A 19680-nucleotide genomic window follows, 5' to 3' on the forward strand; every position below is an offset into this window, starting at 1 on the left:
GTATAAAAATTCTGGCCCACATTACAAATTACAGTTGTTAAAAGGATTACACAGAAGGGATGACACGTGTGACCCAGAGAAATTACCTCATTGGTCCTTGCTTTCTCCTCTGGCTTCTGACACACACACACAGCTACCTTTCTCTACCCTTTCCTGCCACTGCCACCACCTCCACCCATCTTTTTCCTATCAAACCCTACTTCTTCTCGCCCCTTACCCCCAACACTGGATCCTACTTCCCCATTGCGCTCTGCAGCCCCCTCTCTCCTCAGTCTGCCTTCCCCAACACCCATCCCTCTCCTCACTGCTCTGACTGCCCTTCCCCCTTCTCCTCTCTGCCTATCAAACCCCTTTCTCACAGCTCTGTTTGCCCACCCAACCCCTACTCGCTGCAGGCCCCACACAGGCAGGCAACCATCCTCGCCTGCTCCACATCACCTCCTCCTGTGCCCATGCGTATCATGGTGCCACAGCCCCCTCACTGACTTTGCAGAAGTGCTCAAGGAAGTCACTCTTGTTGTCACCTCTGTTGGCTTTTCAGTTTGACCCTCAGGATAATCACCCTCAGGTTACTCAGACATGGGCCCACCAGGGAACAAGGAGGGGAAAGTGGTGATGCTGCCTCTTCTGTGCCCAGCCCAGCCAACACTTGGCTCCAGCCAACACTTGGCTCTTGTCATCATCATGGCAAGTGCCTTTTTTCACCCCTCAGAGAAAGTGAGAGGGAGAGAAGGAGGCAGCAGTGGCTCCAACAGACATTCATTGTGTGCATCCACACAAACCTCCTCTGTTTGGGATGATTTTACACACCTTCCATTTTCCTCTGGGTTTCTGATTTTTCTACAAACCTGGAGGGTCCCCCAGGTTTGTAGAAACATGTCAATTAAATAAAATCAATAAAAGAAAACATTTATCTATTCAGCATATAGAGTTGTTTCTAAATATTGTCGAAGGCTTTCACGGTCAGAGTTCATTGGTTCTCGTAGGTTATCCGGGCTGTGTAACCGTGGTCTTGGTATTTTTCTGCTGAGTTGTTTCTGCTGCCTCCTTTATTTATTGATCTGTTGATCTACTGAATCTCCCCCCCCCATCCTAAAATTTTAGGATGGTTGAAACTGAGACGGTAAAGAGATACAGAAGAGCGAGCAAACAAGTTTATGAGGATGTATGTGTGTGTCTGTTTGTGTATCACACTGGGAACTTGTAATTTTATTGAAACAAGAAGAAAGAAGAAATGTCCTTTTATGGGAGATGTTTTTATAATTTTTACAGATTTTTCCCAGGCAAGGCTTAACAGCCTTATTTGGAAATCATTTTGTAAACACTGCCAACAAGCTACATTAAATTCAATCTGTGTTATTTGATTAACAGCCTGTACATAATGATATAACCCAGCCCAATGCACAGTGATTAATGTATTTATTCTGATATTTTACCTATTCCCTTTCTATTATGGTGCCTAGTTATATGTACTCATTTTATCACTCTTGTGTTAAATACATTGGGAACTGAAGTAAAGAAGGCTTAAATCCAAACTGGATTTGCTTTGAACTTAACTTCAATGAACTAAACCTATATCAATGAATATAGTTCCAAACAAATGTATTAAGAATTGGATTGTTTGCCAATAAACTTGTGAATGCTTTATTCCCATGCTTAATCATAGTAGGGTTGCCAACTTTGGCTTGCCAAGTTTCTGGAAGTGGTGTCTGGGAAGGTCAGACTTTGAGGAGAGGAAGAAATTTAGTCAAGATGTGCTGTCACTCTAGGACCTTTCCCCTTTAGATTTGACATACCATAATGTCTTCCCTCCGAAGGTGCCATTTCCTCCAGGGGAACAGAGTCTGTACTCTAGAGATCAGTTGTAATTCTGGAAGAACATCAGGCTCCACCTGTCAGATTTAGGTAAACTTTGCTTTCCAATGAAATTCTAGCTATAAATTTGCAGTAAGAAGGCTGTTTGCTGAATATGTTGTTGATCATCAATTAGCAACACCAGCCATTTAATCCGGGACAAGAAACAGTCATCCCTGTTGTCAGCAAACTTTGACACAGGTGACTACTCCATTTTTATCCATCAGTTGGAATATGGAGTTGGCATTAGGGTAGTAGAGTTTCTACTGGAGGAGCAGAGTCAACTGGGGTAGGATTTGTCCTGTGGAGTACCGGAGGACCCTTATTTTATCACCCATGCTCTTAAATATTTATTTGAGGTTATTGAGATAATGAGAGCCAGCGGCCCGAACCGCGACAGGATCAAATACTTATTTCACTCATTATAATGCACATCAATCTCTGACTTTTGTCTTCTGGGTTTCTGGGGGTTTTCCTGTTGTTATTCTGTCTCTCACAGCTACAATAAACCTACCATTAAAATTATGGATTGGTCATTTCTTTGTCAGAGGGCAAACGGGCAAATTTAGCAGGGGATCAAATACTTTTTTCCCTCACTGTAGATTGCTGGCAGGGGTTTTGTTTTTGTTTGGGGGTTGTTTTGTTGATTATAAATTGCTATGATCTTGATTATGATTTGTAAGTCACCTTGAGCCACAAGGAAAGGCAAAATATAAATATTTTAAAAAATTAGAAATGGTCCTATTTGTAGAAAAAAAGATATATTTATCTTGTTATATGCATAAGGTATTGGGAGGGGTTGTCCATCTGCACCAAAAGCTTCCTGCAGACTCAGTTTAAAACATAAGAATTGTATCAAAAGTACCAGCAGAGGAGAACAGTATACCATGTCGATTTTGCATACCAGCTTTAAGTACCTATTAACCAATGAACTGTTTCACCTGTTCATATCCTGAGGTTCTCTCTTTTGGCGTACTTTAAGGTCAGGCGTATATGGGGACATACAAGGACACAGCATAGGGGTTCCACGCAGAGAGGTGGGGTTTGGTGGGAGGACGTTGGCACTGGTGGGACAGCCTCTGAGACTCTGCCCTCCTTGGGACCAGCCGGCCCTAAAGCAGAAGCCCTTGAAGCTTCCCAAGGGGGCTGGACACAGGGGGAGGAATCCCTGGCTGGCCTCCCATTGGCTGGGAGTTCAGATGGACCCAATCCTGCATGGGAGAGGGTTGGAGGAGCCTGGGACCAGCCCTCAGCTGGAGAGGCTTTTAAAAAGCAAGCCAAGGGGAAAGCAAGCTGTAAACAATGACAAAATAAGATCTTAACTCTTCACCTCTCTTCTTCCAGATACCCTTTAACAGGGGTTGTTTTTTTTTTTGCCAGACTATTTCCACTGGTTAGAAATCCATAAATTTACATGAGCTTTCTTACTGGCAAGATGTAATGCCTTAGAATCAGCTGAGATGCATGGGAGATGCAATGAAATTATTGCAAAAGAACGCCCATTTTGTCCAGATCAAGCAGACTCCCTAGCCCACCTTATTTTAACATGGTCACAAAATAATATTGCGTGAAATAAATATATCATGCCTTGGATAAAACAACTAATGGAGAAGTGGATGCTGCGTTATCTGCTATCAAGTAGATCGGTGAATTGCATGAGAGATATGGCAACTTATAACAAGCCAAGGAAGAACTGGAGAGGAAGGGCAAGACCCAAGCCATGGCAAGGGAGAGGGAGCTGGGTGGAGAAGAACCCCTTCCCCCTCACTTCACTGAGGCTTTTATGAAGAGCTCTGCTGGAAGAAAAGGAATCCTGGAAGACAAAGCAGTCCTGGCCTCCGCTCCAGAGCCTCCAGAGTCAGACATATACATTATTAAAATCTGCTCAGGAGGCTCTTTCGAGTTTCCTGCACTTGTGTACATTTCCATCTGTGCTACCGGTACACAAGCAGGATGTTTTCTCTTGTTCAGTCACAGATGTAGAATGCTTTTTCTAGGGAGGCCCATGTGGCTAAGACTTTAGATTAGAGCAACTGGTGAAGATTATCATAGCCCGCTAATTTTTTTTCATTGTGTCACTAGTCACACATGACCCCTTTGCACATTGACTGAACACAGACAGCAGGCCCAAGTGTGCTGGCCCCACCCCAAGCCTCCATACAATTGCCAGGCCATCTGCATGGCACCAGCACACACACAAATATGTCCGTTCATACACATGGTCCCCACGATTAGAGATTCTGCTTTCGTGTTCTGCTGACCACAGGGACAATGAGAACATGCAACACTTGCTCTGTGCATAGGTGCCATGTTCATGAGAAAACTGTCAGGCGGGAGTGGGGCCAATGCACTTGTGCCTGCTTTCTCTCCCACCCACCCCCATGCAATCATTCATCATGTGGAGGGATAGTGTGTAGGAGGCTACTGGTAAACCTCCTGTTAGATTTATTTGGGCTACAACTGCTATATGTTACTGGAGTAAGTGGGAAGAGAAGGTTGTTTGATGCTTTTAACACCATTTGGGGAAGTATTTTACAGAACAGTGATTTCAAAGTTCTTAAAAAATTAATTGAGTTGGAAGTGTGATTATTGCATGAAAATCTAAGCATATGAAACACCACATGATGAGTCATTGCCAATTATTGCCTTGTCCCAAAGTGAAGTTCAGTCTAGACATTACACTTCCCATGTGCAGTTCTCTGTTTTCACATGGTGTTTATGTTCCTTTCTAATGCATATCTCATGTGGTTATGTGTTCAGTCTTTGTTTTTTCACTTCAAGAATCTACTCTACAAATTCCACTATAGTTTGGCTCACTCTTTTTCCTGTGACACTGAGGACGTTTGAGGGGCAATTGCCATAATTAGATAAGGGTGAAATCTTCAGAAACAATTTCATCAGCTTTTGCTGGAATCTTATCAAGGACTCATGGGATTTGACATATTGGCATCATGAGCCTGCAGAATTCTAAAAGAACTGCTAATGAAAACCTCACCATGGGTATTTCTGCAGAGTTGTTGCTACAACTTAGCTTCCTAATTACATCAATTTCCCTAGTTGGTCACATGGTATCATCATCTATTGGTCATTGCTTTCAGATTTTTTAAACGTTTTCCTTGTTTTTTTCTCAGACCCCCTTTGCTCTGATTTTCTGGAAGGAGCACACCTGAAGTGTTTTTTGTGGATTCTGTAATGCTTGCTGAACTTTTAACAGTGCTGCTTACATCTGCCCATTTCCCCACCCTCCTTTGCAGCCATCTCCATTTTCTGAAGTGCCATCTTTTTCAATAGCACTGGCAAACCACTCCGTAAACAAAGTCTGCCTAGTAAACTTCGGGATGTGACGTCACCCCATGGGTCAGGAATGACCTGGTGCTTGCACAGGGGACCTTTACCTTTATAGAAGATTCACTGAATAATGTCCACTGAATTCAAGAGGCTTACTCTCAAGTAAGCATGCACAGGCTGCACCATTTTTTTCCCTTTTGGCTGGGTCATTTAAAATGCAGAGTAGGTTCAGAAAGGCAAGGGGAACCAACAGCCTGTGTTTGATCTTGCAGCTTTTGGGGGGACAGGGTTGGAATTTATTGATTGGTTTGTTTGTTTGTTTGTTTAAAATCTGTTTGGCTGCACTGTTAACAAATGCAGAGTACTTTGATAAGAGTTTTTGTTCTTTCCCCTGTGGACACCTGCAGCACCCCCCTTAAACCATTTTCCTTGTAGTAATATAGCACATGAAATCAATGAGTCCCCACTATTCCGACATACCAATATAATGTTGTGCAAAAGGGAAAAAAAATAAAGGGCGGTGCATCACCATCTTCAGCAGTGCTGTAAAAACTATGTGTGTAAGGAAAAGCCCAAGAAACTGTGCTGAAAACTGCTTCTTTACACACCTCAGCTGGAACAGGGGTAGCAACGAAGAAAAGCCAGAATAGGATTTGCGTGTGGCGACAGCCTATGTAATACATAAGGTCTGCAACTTACCACACAGCAGCTAATCAAACCACTTACTTAAAAAAGAAAAAGAAAAAGATAACAACAGTGTGATAATTATCAATATTTGAGTCTTGGGTTGCAAAATGATTTGGTATTCAATTATGGATGTTAACAATATGAAATGTTTCAACTAGCTCTACAGATCCAAAGAAGAAGTAGGCCACACGATTGCTTCCATGAATGTCATGGGATCATTGCTCCATTGCAGTAGGAATCTCTGCCTTATAAGTTTAATGTTATCATTAAACTTGGCTGGGGAAGAGGGAGGGATAAAAATCCAATAAATAATAATAAAATAATTACGTGATATATATTCTACACGTAACTTGTCATATTTTAAAGAATGATGGAGGAACTTTTAAATATCAATAGCATATTTGCCTTGAGTCTGTGAGAAAGGTGGATTATAAATAAAGTAAGTAAACAAATAAAAGAGTTTGGGTGTCCCTGTAATATTACCCTAATGCCACTACTATCACATTCATCAGTAGCATTGTCATAATGCACTCAGAATTGCTGACCCAGGGTTAATTAATAGGAACGTTGATGCTCAATAACAGTTAAACACACTTATTAGGTTAACAGTTTTATTACAACAAAACATTATTAAACAACATTATTAACATTTAATGTAAAGAGTTGGAATAAGTTGGAATAAATTGGGCCACAACTTGAATTGGCATCAGCTGCGACCCTTGTGGCGCAGCATGTGTGATGTGTCAGGTGCCAAGGCCGTGCCGCCACGGCCATAATAGCATCAGCCCACAGCGCCGCCGCTGTGAGCAACTGGGATGGCAGTACCAGGATGACACCAGGACGAACGCCACTGTGTGTTATCCCCCACCACATGGGAAGAGGCGGACAACCTGCCCTGCCACCAGGGCATGTCCTTGAAGCCTCTCCCAAAACCCCGTAACTAGGGTTCCCAAAACCTGGGAAGCGACCCAATTCCTATGCGCTTCCCCCCACCCAACGTGACACATCCCCATGCCAAACGCCCTCAAGTTGTGACAGTAATTGAACTAAGCCTGTAGGGAGGGAGGGTGGGTTCGCAAGGAAAAACGGAGTGAGCTGTGGGCGGGCCCTTTCCCCCTTTATATACTTTCAGGGGGGGTTGGCCACGCCTCCACCCAGCTCCCGCCCTCCGCCCCCATTGGTCAAGATCTTCCCAGCACTGACCAATGAGGGGGCAGTAACCAGGCAGATCGGGCCAGGCTCCGTGCGCGCGCAAACGCACGCGTCGGCTGGCCCCCGCTCCCCCTCCCTTTCGCCTGCAGCCGTTCCTCTTCCCCGGGGCAGCAAAATGGCTCCCGAAAAGGCGGGAACCTAAGCTTGCTGACCCAGGGTTAATTAATAGGAACGTTGATGCTCAATAACAGTTAAACACACTTATTAGGTTAACAGTTTTATTACAACAAAACATTATTAAACAACATTATTAACATTTAATGTAAAGAGTTGGAATAAGTTGGAATAAATTGGGCCACAACTTGAATTGGCATCAGCTGCGACCCTTGTGGCGCAGCATGTGTGATGTGTCAGGTGCCAAGGCCGTGCCGCCACGGCCATAATAGCATCAGCCCACAGCGCCGCCGCTGTGAGCAACTGGGATGGCAGTACCAGGATGACACCAGGACGAACGCCACTGTGTGTTATCCCCCACCACATGGGAAGAGGCGGACAACCTGCCCTGCCACCAGGGCATGTCCTTGAAGCCTCTCCCAAAACCCCGTAACTAGGGTTCCCAAAACCTGGGAAGCGACCCAATTCCTATGCGCTTCCCCCCACCCAACGTGACACATCCCCATGCCAAACGCCAATAAGCTGCTAGGCGACTGAACTCTACTCACAGGCCCTAGCAGCTTCCGCCACACTTCACAGCTGAAGCCAATTCCTCAGGGCCCCCCGGACATTATGCAGCCAGAGATCCATGCCCCAGCTGGTGAGGTGCACTCCATCCCAACGATATAGTGATGCTATGCGGAAGGAAATGTCCCATTGGCGTATGATCATTCCGCCAAGTTTGATCACTGCCCTCCCGACTGCATTGGTGACCTTCCTCCTGGTCACATCTACCCTCCTCACATCGCGGGCACCTCTCCAGCACCTCCTTTCTAATAGATCCGACCAGCAGATCACTGTTGTTGGGCATAATGAAGATAGCATTTGCAAATCATGGCAAATCTCTGTGACGAGATCTTTTCCACGGGTGTGCACTAAGTCATTTTCACCCAGCTGGAGAACCAGCGCATGAGGGGCTCCAAACCTTTCCAGCAATTGGTGAAACACTGGCATCAGAGAACGCCAACGCATGCCTCGTTGGCCGAACCACAGTACACGAACGGCTTGCTCTAGGCCCAAATGTTGTCACCATCCAGACGCCGTGGCATAACGTCCCGTCCAGAAAACGATACTGTGGCCCACAATCCACACAGTCCGCTGCCGTCCTGAAACTCGGAGCACAATTAAAAGAAAACACGATCAGGCCTGACATATGATTGGTATGACGCAGAACGCCATCGGCCGATGGCTTGTATCTGACTGGGAGCCATGCCCTCTCCGGCTGCTTGCGTGGCTGCTCCTATGCGAAAGGAGTGACCACTAAACTCTGACGCAGTGAAACCCATGGAGCTGATCACAGCCTTAAAAACACTGATGAACTGATAACGAGTCAGCGGTGTGCGGTCCGCATGCATCAGAAAATACCCCTCGGTGTGTGGTCTAACAGCTAGAAATCTCTTCACTGCCTTGACCGGGCACGGTCGTACAGTGTTTGCAGCATTTAGCCGGACGCACATCCCTTTTCCGGACTGGTCGGTCTTAGACCGCCTAATGACAATTGTCAATACTGACTTGTGAGGGTGTATGTCTCCCAATAGCAGTGCCCTGCCAGTCGAATCGTGACAGGATTGAGCCACAAGTTCACTGATTCTAAATGCCCCAAAAAAGGCCAATGATAACGCTGCTTCAAATAAGATGGATTCGTAGTGAGAGTTGCAGAAAGAAGGTAATAAATGAACAATCCCCGCCAACATATTCAATGTGACCGGCCTCCTGGCGTCCCTGATGGACGGCGCCTGGCGTTGCCAGCCCTTAACAGCCTTCTTGGCTCTAAAGGATGCGCATGGATCACTAAAACCATGAGCTTTCGAATAGAAGGAAATGGCTGCCATGTGAACTCCGATAGTCCTGGCAGCGTAACCAGAGTCCTTTAAATGGGCTAAGTAACGCAGTGCCTGGGTTTCTGTGACAGGCCAGATACCAGCTCGGCCAATAGTGAGCAAAAAACTCTCAAACTGGTGCACAGCTCTATCATATGCCTGGATGGTGGCAGGGGCCATTGAGCTCCGGATGCCGGTCATAATGATGTGTCCCCAAGAGCCCAGAGCTCTTCTGGAAAGGGTAGCGGGTGCTGATCTGCCTCTGGTGCCAGATGACGAAATCTGTCCACCTGAAAACGAGACAGTGCATCCGCTAAGCAATTGTCTAAGCCTGGCACATATTGGGCCATCATAGAAATGTTATTGGCCAAAGATGTTAATACCATGAAGCGCACGAGGCGCATAACCCTAACTGACCTGGACGTTTGCCTATTCACCACCCTGACCACGGCCTAGTTGTCACACCAGAACCGAACTCTGGCATTCCGGAAATGATCAGCCCAGATGTAAATGGCGACCACGATGGGGAATAGTTCTAAAAATGTTAGGTCCCGGCAAATGCTCGACCCCTGCCAACTCCCGGGCCAACGCTGTGCGCACCATTGCCCATTAAAATAAACCCCAAAACCGATGCTGCCGGCAGCATCAGATTGAACCTGCAAATCCTGACCCACGTTAAGGTTGTGTTGCCAGAGGGATATGCCATTGTATTGGTCAAGAAACTGCAGCCACATTTTTATGTCCTCTTTCATGCCCTTTGAAACCCTGATGTGATGGTGTGGGGATCTTATGCCCCTCGTGGCATGGTTGAAACGAGCACAAAAGGCCCTGCCCGGGGCAACGACCCGGCAGGCGAAATTCAGGTGACCTATAAGAGACTGCATCTCTTTCAAGGTGCATTTTTCTTTATTAGTTACTAAAGACAGCAGTGCCCGTAGGGCCAGGAGTTTTTCTTCAGGTAACCTAGAAGTCCCACTGATTGTATTAATCTGAATGCCCAAAAATGTCAGAATTGGGGAGGGACCCTCTGTTTTTTCTGCTGCCAATGGTACACCCAACTCCTCAGCTAGAATTGAAAAGGCCGTTAACAAGTTACCACAGGAAGGGTCATCGTGAGGCCCTATAAATAAAAAATCGTCCAGATAATGGGTGACAGTGGACACCCCCGTCTGATGGCATATTGCCCATTCCAAAAAAGAGCTAAAGGCCTCAAATGCGGCGCATGCTACAGAGCAGCCCATTGGCATGGCCTTATCTATGTAGAAAGAACCCTCAAACTGAAAACCCAGTAAACAGAAATCTTCCGGGTGTACTGGAAGTAACCTAAAGGCCGACTGAATATCACATTTTGCTAACAAAGCTGAGTGACCGCAGGACCTTACCAAACTCAAAGCATGGTCGAATGAAGAATATTTTACTGTTGACAGCTCAATTGGAATCCCATCATTGACAGAGAGCCCCTTCGGGTAAGAAAGGTGATGTATCAACCTGAACTCCCCAGGGGCTTTTTTAGGCACCACCCCTAACGGAGATATCCTCAGGTTGGGTATAGGTGGAGACGAAAAGGGGCCTGCGATTCTGCCCAGTTCTAGCTCTTTGTTGATTTTTTGAGCTACTACGTCGGGCATGTCTACGGCTGATTTCAGATTGCCAGCAGACATAGGTGGTCGAGCATTAAAGAAAGGAATACGGAAACCCACCGAGAAGCCATCTAAAAGGTACCGCGCTTCAGCACGTTTTGGATAATGAGCTAAAAGTAATCTTAAATTGTCCAAATTAATTGGTGTGCAGGCCAGACCCTGTAGACGCCCGCGTCTACTTGGTAGTGGAGCTGTTGGTATTAGCGGAACCACTGTCTTTCTTGCTACCTGAAGAGCCTGACCTGCCCCCTCGAAAGGGCTGACGACCAGAGGTGCCGCCCCGTGGGCAACTGGAACGAGGATGGGGGCCAAAACAAACTTCGCAGCAGTGATCATATTTGCACACTTTACGTTGGCATTTTCCCACCCCATAATCCCAGCAGAAACGCCTATCGGGGTCCCTACGTGGTTTGCCGGACCATGAAGCCCGGTTAATCTCAGTTCTGGGCTTCATCATATGAGGGCCAACCTTTAACAGCCATAGATTGCCATTAATGAGGTCCCAGCGGGTCCTCTCGTTTTTAGAAGCACGTTTTCTGAAGGCCTCGTCGTAGTCTATGGCGGCGGAGTCGCCAGCCAAGGATCTAGCCCTAAGTACATTACCCTGGTGATTAAGGAGATGCCAGGCTCTCTCTGGGTATGCAGAGGCGACTACGCTGGCAAAGATGGTAAAGCCTGCCATCCATTTATCGAATGACCTATCACTACCACCAGCCTTTTCTTTCCGCTTATCTCTAGAGGATGGCCTGGACTTACGGCCTTCCTCCACCTCAGGTTTTATGAGGGTAAAAACATCAATGTAGTAGCCGTTGAGTATGTCTTCCCTCAACCTCCTGGGAAGGTGAATACCAGGCGGGTCTTCCTCATCTTTAAAAGCAGGAGGGAGAAGGAAACCCCTGCAACGTGGCATAGCTTCCCACAATTCTCTGGCCTCCCCATGGTTTGACTGTTTTGGTTGCCTCCTCAACCGCTTAAGTGCCCAGGCAGATAGACCTGGCACATATGCTGCTGAGAGCCAATAATCATCTACCCCGTCATGCAAATCGCTAGAGTCAGATGTCTCACCGTCCGATGAAGAAGACGAAGAGTCTGCGGCTCGCCTCCGTTTTGCCGCCCTCCTCCCGCTCTTTTTCTTAATTGCTTTGCTGCCCCGCTTTGGTCGTCCCCGTTCAGAGCTGTTCGATGAGCTAGAATGGTCAGAAGAAGGAGAATCCCAATCCCCCCGTGTGCGTGTTGAAGGGCGGCCTCTGCAAGTAGTTAGCCCACTGGGGCCAGGGATAGCCTCGTCCTCTAGCTGTTGGGCATTCAACTCATTGATTTTTTCAGAAAGCCGTTGGACGGCATAAGAAAGGTCTCTTAACCCAGCAGTCCGTCGGGTAACTTTTGCTTTAGACGCAGCTATGGCCCTACGAGGTGTATTCCCTGTATGGGTAACTTGGGCCGTATCAGTCGTGGCCACTGCGGCCCTGGCAGCAACAGAACAACTGGCCCTACGGCTTGTGCGCCCAGCTGGTGCTCTAGATGTAGCCCCATTTGACGTTGAAGGCCGGGTGCGACGCCCTCGTGGGGCCAATGCAGCCCAGGAGCGTCTAGCAGCCCCTGCCCTTCCCCTAGTCTGTGGGGCAGAGCTATGCATCTGAGAAGCAGCCTTGCGTTTCGGGGCCATGATGACGATGTATATATATATATATGATACTTAGAGTATAGCAGTGACTGTCAGATAAGCCCTAATAGCAGCTAAATATCCTTGGGTGCCAGATCTATGAAGTACACAATGTTTTAATATAAGCTGAAGCTGCCTTTGTGTGTACTTGTAACACAATGAAACCCCAGCTGCAATGGTATGTATATGTGAATTGACCACATGCGCAAATGTGCCTTGAAGCGATGGCAAGCGATAACTGCAAACGCTGTAATTGCCTTTGTATTGCACTGCTATTGCCAGCACAGCACTCGCTTTGATGTGTGAAAACCAGGGGGGGGGGTGAAGAACACAATCCGCCTCCAACAGGAGGAGCGGTAACCCCTAGCTGCCTCCAATAGGAGGAGCAGACAGAATAAATCACCAGCCAACGCTTAGCAGAAAAAATGGGGGGGGAGTTTGCAGATACGTTGCAATAAAGCCAGGAGGAAAAAAGGGGGGGGGAAGCTTGAAGCCTAAGTGGCCCACAAACGTGCTTGATTCAGCCGCGGTGGCAATAGAAGCGCTAGGCAAGCCGCCCCAACAGCTTATGCCGGCCTCCCCCTTGGCCCCCACCCCACTTCGAAAATCTCTCTAGGCTTGTCCGCTCCAGGTAAAATCGTTCTCTCTGTGCTTGTCCGCTACTAATCCAGTCTCTCTCTATACCTTGTCCGCTCAGCAACACCAACAACGCTCAGCTCCAATCAGCCCGTTCCGTCTTTCGCAAGGAAAAACGGAGTGAGCTGTGGGCGGGCCCTTTCCCCCTTTATATACTTTCAGGGGGGGTTGGCCACGCCTCCACCCAGCTCCCGCCCTCCGCCCCCATTGGTCAAGATCTTCCCAGCACTGACCAATGAGGGGGCAGTAACCAGGCAGATCGGGCCAGGCTCCGTGCGCGCGCAAACGCACGCGTCGGCTGGCCCCCGCTCCCCCTCCCTTTCGCCTGCAGCCGTTCCTCTTCCCCGGGGCAGCAAAATGGCTCCCGAAAAGGCGGGAACCTAAGCTTACTTCAGACTTGCAAGAAATGATTAGGTAGAACCTTTCTCCCTGCTTTTCTACGTTTTCTGCCTGTGTGGAGATTTTTTTAAATGCAAAATAACACTGAAAGCTGGAACCTATCACCTGCAATCTCAAGTGAGAAAGTCCTGTCCATTCATGAATCTGTTACCTCATTCCCACCTCATTTTTCTCAATCAGGTGTAAGTCTTTTCCCAGGCCAGGACCTAGGAACAGATTCACAGAGCTATTTTGTGGTGTAAAAATATGAGGAGATTCCTCGGCCATAGCCCACTGAAGTGTTCTTCTGAAAAATGTAATCACAATGATTATCTGTAGGTGGTAACTTGATCTTACTATATGGGGCTGATTTTACTTCTTTACTATGTGAAAACTGGGGAAGAACAACTGGGACATAACCATCTCAGAAACGGTAATATGAATTAGCTCAGTACTGTCCTGACTCCATACCCATTATAATTATTGATTGACCACATTAATGAAAAGTGCTATTAGAGCCCTAATCTGCCCACTTTTGGTCAATTAAATCAGATACTTTGTTTTATTTAGGTATCAGCATGTCCCCCATATGACTATGTTTTCTAATGAGACTGGACCCAGTAATTGTAAGCTTGATTCAGTGATGTCATAGGCATCTTTTCAGAATTTGTGGTGACTTGACAGTTTGAGGTTAGGATTAAAGTGACAATGAAGCAGTCATCCATCAGCTTTTCCATGTCTCCAAGTCCTTATCTCAAAGCTTAAAATGTACAACAATGAAAAAGCTAGAGGATAGAAGCCGGCTATTATTAATTAACTGCCTCTGGATTTTAGTGGAACAAACTGGGTACCTTAAAGATAAAAAGAAAAGCATTTATTGATGCACAGATATGTACATGAGAGGTGGATGTTGGTGAAGCTATTAACCACAGCTCATCTGTTTTGTTTTTCCTGTAGGGTCCAATTGGTTTGCCGGGTGAAACTGGACCACCTGGAGGCTCCAGCGAGAAGGTATATAGTAAGGTGCTATTTATTGATAAAGTAAATACCATTGTAACCTAAGTAATTTGCTAAGTGCAGTAAAATTACAGGCCCTGCATAGGGCATTTTTGATCTTGTTTTAATTTTGTTCCAGAGCTGGAACCTGTTTAAGTATGGTCAACTAGTTTGCCCATGATTAGCTGCTTTCCTGTCTGTTGAATTTTGAAATTCAAGGAGGGTTGTTTTTGTAGATGTCCTACAATCCTAATTTCAGTTCAGTGATAGAGATGGAAAAGCAAATGTTCCTAGTTCTCATTTAATCTATAAGCATTAGAAATATTTTGGAAATGAAGAAATAAAAACATTCTCTGTTTTAGGATGCACACAATAGGTTTAAAATGTATTGCCAAGTCTTTGTAGTATTAAGCTGATGTAAAATTGTAAGAAGTTGCTTCTTGGTTATGTCTTTTCTTAAAATTGAAAACAGGAAACTCTAATTTAACTGAATATCAGGTTGGATTATGTTAATAGCCTAATATTTGTCAGAATGATCTAGCATCCCATCCTTTGTATTTCTGCCCTGAAGGGAAAATTATTTCAATGCAGTTTGTTGGCAGAAATTCAAAAGGATGTACTGGAGAAATATCATATTCTATTATTGTATTACAATTTCCATGAAAATGTGGGGAAATGTCAGTTTATGTTACTGTCGAAGTCAAAGCATTGAATAGAATAACATTTTCTCCTAAGTCTAACTATGATTTAGGTTTTAATTCTGATGGAACAGTATTGAACAATATTTGCAGTTTAAAAGATTGTTTTGTGTTATTGCATAATTATAAATATTCTGGCAAAGTTGTTTTCAGGTAAAGTTGCAATTTTTTAAAAGTACTTCACGATAATGAAACACCATTCCATTGATTTCAAATGGAAATAAATATTAAATGGTACTTATTATTACCATGACATTTGGTTCTTGTAGGTTATCCGGGCTGTGTAACCGTGGTCTTGGAATTTTCTTTCCTGACGTTTCGCCAGCAACTGTGGCAGGCATCTTCAGAGTAGTAACACTGAAGGACAGTGTCTCTCAGTGTCAAGGGTGTAGGAAGAGTAATATATAGTCAGAAAGGGGTTGGGTTTGAGCTGAGTATTGTCCTGCAAAAGTATTGTCCTGTAAGTATCAAGATAATGTGCTAATGAGGGTATGGTATGTTAATATGGAACCATTGTATCCTGAAGTGATCTGTTAATGTGTGTAATCCAAAACTAATCTGTATGGCTATTGTTGAATGTTGTCTTTGTCTGGAGGTTTTTCAGGGCAGGAAGCCAAGCCTTATTCATTCTTAAACTCTCCTCTTTTCTGTTAAAGTTGTGCTGATGTTTATGAATTTCAATGGCTTCTCTGTGCAATCTGACAAAATAGTTGGTAGAATTGTCCAGTCTTTCAGTGTCTTGGAATAAGACCCTGTGTCCTGTTTGTGTCAGTCCATGTTCAGCCACTGCTGATTTCTCAGGTTGGCCAAGTCTGCAGTATCTTTCATGTTCTTTTATCCTTGTTTGTATGCTGCGTTTTGTGGTCCCGATGTAAACTTCTCCACAGCTGCAAGGTATACGATATACTCCTGCAGAGGTGAGGGGGTCTCTTTTGTCTTTTGCTGATCGTAGCATTTGTTGTATTTTCTTGGTGGGTTTAAACACTGTTTGTAGGTTATGTTTTTTCAAAAGTTTCTCCATCCTATCAGTGACTCCTTTAATAAATGACAAGAATACCTTTCCTATGGGAGACTGTTTTTCTTGAGTTTTCTGATTTTTGTTTGGTTCAATGGCCCTTCTGATTTCATTCTTGGAGTAGCCGTTTGCTAGCAGTGCGTGATTTAGATGGTTAGTTTCTTCCTTGAGAAACTGTGGTTCACAGATCCGTCTTGCACGGTCCATTAATGTTTTGATTATTCCTCTTTTCTGTCGGGGGTGGTGGTTGGAGTTTTTGTGTAAGTAGCGATCTGTGTGAGTTGGTTTCCGGTAGACCTTGTGACCTAACTGAAGGTTTGATTTACGGATGACAAGGGTATCAAGAAATGGGAGTTTACCCTCAATTTCCTTTTCCATGGTAAACTGAATGTTTGGATGGATATTATTAAGATGGTTTAGAAAGTCCATTAATTTTTCCATTAAAGTCCATTAAATTTTTAATTAATGGACTTTCTAAACCATCTTAATAATATCCATCCAAACATTCAGTTTACCATGGAAAAGGAAATTGAGGGTAAACTCCCATTTCTTGATACCCTTGTCATCCGTAAATCAAACCTTCAGTTAGGTCACAAGGTCTACCGGAAACCAACTCACACAGATCGCTACTTACACAAAAACTCCAACCACCACCCCCGACAGAAAAGAGGAATAATCAAAACATTAATGGACCGTGCAAGACGGATCTGTGAACCACAGTTTCTCAAGGAAGAAACTAACCATCTAAATCACGCACTGCTAGCAAACGGCTACTCCAAGAATGAAATCAGAAGGGCCATTGAACCAAACAAAAATCAGAAAACTCAAGAAAAACAGTCTCCCATAGGAAAGGTATTCTTGTCATTTATTAAAGGAGTCACTGATAGGATGGAGAAACTTTTGAAAAAACATAACCTACAAACAGTGTTTAAACCCACCAAGAAAATACAACAAATGCTACGATCAGCAAAAGACAAAAGAGACCCCCTCACCTCTGCAGGAGTATATCGTATACCTTGCAGCTGTGGAGAAGTTTACATCGGGACCACAAAACGCAGCATACAAACAAGGATAAAAGAACATGAAAGATACTGCAGACTTGGCCAACCTGAGAAATCAGCAGTGGCTGAACATGGACTGACACAAACAGGACACAGGGTCTTATTCCAAGACACTGAAAGACTGGACAATTCTACCAACTATTTTGTCAGATTGCACAGAGAAGCCATTGAAATTCATAAACATCAGCACAACTTTAACAGAAAAGAGGAGAGTTTAAGAATGAATAAGGCTTGGCTTCCTGCCCTGAAAAACCTCCAGACAAAGACAACATTCAACAATAGCCATACAGATTAGTTTTGGATTACACACATTAACAGATCACTTCAGGATACAATGGTTCCATATTAACATACCATACCCTCATTAGCACATTATCTTGATACTTACAGGACAATACTTTTGCAGGACAATACTCAGCTCAAACCCAACCCCTTTCTGACTATATATTACTCTTCCTACACCCTTGACACTGAGAGACACTGTCCTTCAGTGTTACTACTCTGAAGATGCCTGCCACAGTTGCTGGCGAAACGTCAGGAAAGAAAATTCCAAGACCACGGTTACACAGCCCGGATAACCTACAAGAACCAATGAACTCTGACCGTGAAAGCCTTCGACAATACCATGACATTTGTTTATTTCCAGTGGATTGTTGAAATCATTTTTATTATCCATCTTAAAACTGTTTTATTCAAATAAAAATGTATTGTGCTGAGAATTGAGTTAATTAATAACTACACAGTACCATGAGCTGTGTCGCAGTTGTGGTACAGAAGATGGGAAGGAAGTTCCTGGGAAAAAGGAGAATGTAGTATACTTATAATTTCTAGTCTGAAAATGAGTGCAAAACTGAAAGCCATTTGAGACAGGTTCATAAGGACACTGAACAGGATGTTTAAATCAATGGTGTTGCATCTATGGAGAAGGTCCTGACTAATCTTTCTCCCTTGCTCTTAAAAAAATCAAAATTACAGTTAACTGGTTACTAACAGTGGATTCCTGAGATCTGAGGGCGAAAGCCCTCAGGAAGTCATGAAGGTGGCATGCCGGTGTCCGGGCTCCCCACCCCAGCATCCGGCGTTAGTGGGCCAAACTCCGGCAGGAAGGCCCGGACGCCAGTCGTGGGGCGCTGGCAGCACTGGCCGGTGATACCGATGGGGCAAATGCAGTCTCAAAGACTGGCAGTATCATCAACCATGTTTACTATAGTAAAACATAGCACATTGCACAGTGGCTTTCCTCTTGGGAAATGGTGAGTCTGCTTTTTCCACAATCACATGCCAGAGGCACTGGAGTGGTAGTATTAGTTGGCACAATTGAGGAAACGTCTTTTGTGAAAACAGCCTCAGTTTGTACCTGCCACTGTCACTGTCCTAATGGGTGAGCTAGTCCATGCTAACATAATGTGAGAGCTCAGCAAAACTGATAACAGAGCTAGGAGGTCAGGTTTCCTGAATATTTTCATGAACTCTTCCCCATTGTGGATGGGTGTTTAAAAATGTATAAAGGTGTTCATGCTCTCATTGCCTCAGCAACTAGACAAAAACTGTGCTGCATCACTAGCCCTGCCACACTGTGGCAGCATCAGCCTGGATGCACATTGGAATGGTGTGATCTTTCCACACAATAAGATATCTGCTTAAATTCACATTCTCTCCTGACTGTAGCTGAATCAGTGTTTCAGAAAGAAGCTGATATTCGCTGTTTTCATCCTCCATAATACTGCCACATTGACAAGTCTGTCTAACTCTGTAAAGTTAATCATATTTACTACATGGACCTTGTTTGGTTGGTGTCATGTAGAGAAAGACAAAGAAGCTCTGCTAAAATGAAAAAAAAAATGTCCCTGAAGCACAGTAGATTGCGGTTATAATGACTGTTCAGGTATGAAAAATAGTGTAAATGAGAGACATAGGAGTTTTTCAGGTGCTTCTTGCAACCCTTGAAAGTGAACTTTATACCTTGAAAATGTTTGAGGGGGGAAATTAGGTAGCTTTAGAAAAATCCATGTTTCTGTTGATTTAAGGAGGATACTACATAGCAGTGACATAATTCAGCACACAAACACAGGATATACATCTTTATGTTTGGATCATATCAAAGCTTGCAGTAGTCATATGATGTAGGGTTTATGGTTTCACAAATTCTTGGAAACTCCCCAAGGGTATTAGGTAATTTTTTTGTATGTATGTGTGCTGTGGTAGCTAGACTATTGAGACTGGACATTTTGCAACTCATGCTATTCCTGATCTTTATGTGAAACTCAGTGGTTGGGTTTTGGCAAGTAACTCTCTTTAAGCCAAACCTATCTCCTGCAATTGTTTTGAGACTTCTCTATGCTGCTTTAAGGTATTGTCATGGTTGTCGCTTTTACACAATAATAGCATTTCATCAGCTGATCTTGGTCCTGCAATATGGTCTTATGAAATAACCGTAGATGTTAGAACTACAACAATGAAATTGACAGCACATCATAAAGTTTCTCTATTGTTTCTTCAAGGGAGAGAGGGGTAGTCCTGGCCCAATGGGCTTACCTGGAGAAAAAGGTGTTATGGTAAGTAATTGATGGGAAATCTGA

At 44.6% G+C, this 19680-nt stretch overlaps 1 protein-coding gene across 1 annotated transcript in view; it reads left to right on the top strand.

Moving 5' to 3' along the window:
• Nucleotides 1-19680, top strand: part of COL24A1 (collagen type XXIV alpha 1 chain) — a 299903-nt gene that overhangs the window by 181991 nt on the left and 98232 nt on the right. Inside the window, exons 25-26 of the mRNA XM_056845652.1 lie at nt 14289-14342; nt 19603-19656. Of these exons, the coding sequence (XP_056701630.1) occupies nt 14289-14342; nt 19603-19656 (108 nt within the window). The remainder of the gene's footprint in view (nt 1-14288; nt 14343-19602; nt 19657-19680) is intronic.

The sequence above is a fragment of the Euleptes europaea genome, chromosome 2 (assembly GCF_029931775.1).
Source record: "Euleptes europaea isolate rEulEur1 chromosome 2, rEulEur1.hap1, whole genome shotgun sequence".
Taxonomy (NCBI): domain Eukaryota; kingdom Metazoa; phylum Chordata; class Lepidosauria; order Squamata; family Sphaerodactylidae; genus Euleptes; species Euleptes europaea.